Source organism: Propithecus coquereli, unplaced genomic scaffold (assembly GCF_000956105.1).
Source record: "Propithecus coquereli isolate 6110/MARCELLA unplaced genomic scaffold, Pcoq_1.0 Scaffold328, whole genome shotgun sequence".
In the NCBI taxonomy this organism is placed as follows: domain Eukaryota; kingdom Metazoa; phylum Chordata; class Mammalia; order Primates; family Indriidae; genus Propithecus; species Propithecus coquereli.
The window spans coordinates 3,171,875-3,175,363 of NW_012148930.1; the positions used below are offsets into that span (position 1 = coordinate 3,171,875).

Here is a 3,489-nt window from a genome sequence, read left to right on the forward strand (position 1 = left end):
TTTGTGTGTCCCCCGCTGAATCTCCACCGATTCACCTTGCTGTTTTCTCAGGAGAGTGATCCGATGACCGAGATCTACGTCTCCCTCTCTGGAAGCAGGGATTCAGAGGCTACCCTAACTCCGCCATTTTTTCTCCCCCCAACCCCCGGAGTTTTTTGGTAGTTTCTTTGTGTTAGTTATCCATTTTTTCTTGCATATCATTGAGTTTTCCTACAATCCATGTTCAAAATTCTTCTGTCATTTTAGTGTTCCGAGTTTGGTTAATGTCTGTTGCTAGAGAGCTGGTGTTCCTCTTTGGGGGTGTGCTTTCCATTTCACTCTTCATACTTCCAGAGTTCTTTCGCTGGTTCCTTCTCATCTGAATCAGTTGTTCCTTCTTGCCTTTAGATTTTTGTTTGGATAATGACACTCCCTGTTTAGTCTCTGAGCCAGTAGGTGGTGTTTGTGGGTGAGATTCAACCACATCTTTTATGATGAGTCAGTAGATTCAGTAAAAGGGTGTGCAGAATGACCTCCCTGTCAGTAGGTGGCACTTGCTGGGAGGAGCGAGCTGCAGTGCTGTTTTTGGTCCTGTAACCAGCTCTTGTTCCTCTGGAGAGGCCCTCTTGTGCCTCTGGTGGTGGGTGGGGCCCTGGGACTTCTAGGTGTGTCCTTATTCTCTACCTCAGTGGGCACAGGTCTGGGAGTGCGTCTGGGTGGGGCTGGGTTGGGTAAGCCTGCCCTCAGGCTCCACAACTGCTGTTAGTAGAAGTCAAAAGTCTGTTCTCTGCTTCTGTGCAAAGCTGCTGGGAGAGGCTGAAATGGCCCCACTCAGCTGAAAAGTGGGCATGTGGGGGGTGGGGATGTCTGAGACCTGCACTCTGGAGAAGGCCTCACTCCTTTCACCCTTCCCTATTCTGTGGTTTCTCCCAGGCCTCTGCCAGCAGGCAGAACCTCAGGCCAATGGATCTCCCCTGGCTGTTACGTGGGCCGGGAGGTTCTCTTCCCAGGATCGCAGCCTCAGCTGGGTGCAGGCCCTCTTTTGGGAGGAGGGTTGCCCCTCAAGCACACTCATCTGCCCCTGAAGGCACACACTCCTCAGTAGGCTCCTTCCCAAATATCCTTTCTGTGCCCCAGGGCAGTGCCATCGTGACCTGGGTGTACGGGGTCTGGTCTGCGGGCCTGTCCCCTGGGCTCTGGAGATCAACCCCTGACCCTGCCAGGGGGAGGGGTGCTGCTCTCGAGTCACCCACGGGACACCCAAGCTGGATCAATGTCACTCCACCTTGGGATTTGCCTGGCTCTCCTGGAGTCACCAGGCAAGCAGCACCTGGGAGGGCTGGCGGGTAGGGAGCTCGCAGTCTGACTACTACTCAGTCTGCTGTAGGGCCCCAAAAGGAAAGGTCCCGTTCCTTGGAGATGCCTCCGTGTGATGGCTAAATTGTCTCTCTCAGCACCCACGGGTAGGGAAGGGGAAGGAGAGAATGGAGTAATATGGCGTCTGCCGATAGGCTTGGGTCTGTGCACAGGGAAGTGCCCCAAGGGAGCTGGGAGCCTGGCGCCGTGTCCGTAAGAGGCCACTGCTCACTGGCGGCAGCCGTCTCTGGGCTGGTGTTGACAGGTCTCTCCAACTGCTCAGGAGCCCATCCACAGTCCGAGGTGCAAGGGAGGGGAAAGTTAACTGCTCCACTTGCCCTTGTCACTGGTCTCCAAGCCTCTTGGGGTTGGCCCCTGCCGACGCCTTTCTCCTTCCAGTTCTGCTCCGCAATGTCTTCCCATGGAGTCTCCTGTAGTTTCAGGCACCCTTCCTTCCGACCCTCATCTGATCTATGTTTTTCTGCTGGTTTTTTTTTTTTACTTTCTTCTAAAATGGGTCTTTTTTGCAGAGATACTCTGGCTGGCGGCTTTTCTCCTCCACCATCTTGAACTCTCTCTCTCAATTAAACTTTAATTTCTCTTTATGATTAGTTTGCTTTATGTGTGCTAGATTGACATTTCATGAAAGTTTACACATTTCATCATTTTTGTAAATTAATAATAAGGAGTAATGATTTATATCTTATTACTAATATAAGGTATGACTTAGGTTGGTTTTTACAGGTTTGTGAGGTGATACAATTTTAAAGGTAGAGACAGAATCTTCTCCGTTACTGTGAAACAGAGAGCCTCAGAAGCTACATAGAAAGCATTGAGATATTTAGGAAAGTGACATAAAAATGGACTGTGATATAATTGCATCTAATTTCTGACCATAGATATTTTGTAAATTGGACACACAGCACTTTGACTTGCCAAGTTTTAATGTGCTGCTTTTAAGAAGTGAGGCACTGGTCTCGGATTATAATTACATCATCACAAATTACCAAAAAATCTTATTTATGAATAAAAATGAGTTTAACAATACTTGAAATATAAAAGTGGAAACTGGATTAATAGCTAAATTTCTTAATAAAGGTGTGCATTTTAATAACCCCAGTAATAATCAGTCATGTCTTTTTCACAACTGGGATACGCCAGTTTTCCATCCTGGCACTTGGTTCGAAATGGCGGAGATGTTGCTGTGGCACGATACCTGGATTTACACATAAATTCAACACTTTCACCTGCTTGGGAATAAAGCTTTTGACTTTCTCTCCACCTGAAGGTTATGTTATGTTTTTCCATGATTTCTTCTGATATTACACACGCTTCTGAAAGTAGAAAAAAATGAACATAAAACATTTAGTAGTGCTGTATAATGGTTCAGGAATTCTTTCTCAAAACCCTTTCCAAACCAACTCTGTAAAAACATCATCTAAAAGTTGAAATGGTAAATGACATGTAAACTAGGTACTATGTTTAATGTGTGCTGATAGCTGGATATGATCATCAAAGATTCACAACATCAGTTATATTAAGAGCCTTGCATTTTAGAACCTGTCATTGCTGTTTTCATTGAACTAAGGTGTTGCTCAAATGGTACAAACCTTCAGTTATAAGAGGAAAAAGATCTGGGGATATAATATAGAGCATGACATCTATAGTTAATAATACTGTATTTTTTACGTGAAATTTGGTAAGAGAGCAGATTTTAAGTGTCCTTACAACACAAACACACACACACACACACACACAGGTACACATGCATACACAATAGTAACTACAGGTGATGTGAAGGTGTTAATTAATTTGATTGTGGTAATTATTGCATTATAAATATATAGAATCATCACATCCTACACTATGAATAAATATAATTTTTAATTGTCAACGAAACGTGTGAAAATAAAATATAAAAACATTAAAAAGTATTTTCCAAACTATACTTTCTCATTTTCTCACGTATAAACATTTGGCAGGCAAGCATTCAGCAGAATGGTTGTGTGTTTGTCTCTGAAAATTCTATTATCAATAACAAAATGTTATACACTGACTTTTCCAGGATCCATGGGAATATTAAAGTACTTACCTAAGCATTTTGGTGGTTCTGACCACTGTCCATTTCTACATGTTATTTGCCTGTTACCCTGA

At 44.3% G+C, this 3,489-nt stretch overlaps 1 protein-coding gene across 2 annotated transcripts in view; it reads right to left on the reverse strand.

Moving 5' to 3' along the window:
• Nucleotides 1-2,061: 2,061 nt before the first annotated feature.
• Nucleotides 2,062-3,489, reverse strand: part of LOC105815321 (complement factor H-like) — a 103,243-nt gene continuing 101,815 nt past the window's right edge. Inside the window, exons 21-22 of one of the 2 annotated variants that reach the window (XM_012650470.1) lie at nucleotides 3,428-3,468; nucleotides 2,062-2,669 (exon numbers count right to left, since the gene is read on the reverse strand). In XM_012650470.1, the coding sequence (XP_012505924.1) occupies nucleotides 2,443-2,669; nucleotides 3,428-3,468 (268 nt within the window). In that variant the 3' untranslated portion in view covers nucleotides 2,062-2,442. The remainder of the gene's footprint in view (nucleotides 2,670-3,427; nucleotides 3,469-3,489) is intronic. The other variant, XM_012650469.1, reaches the window with a different exon arrangement.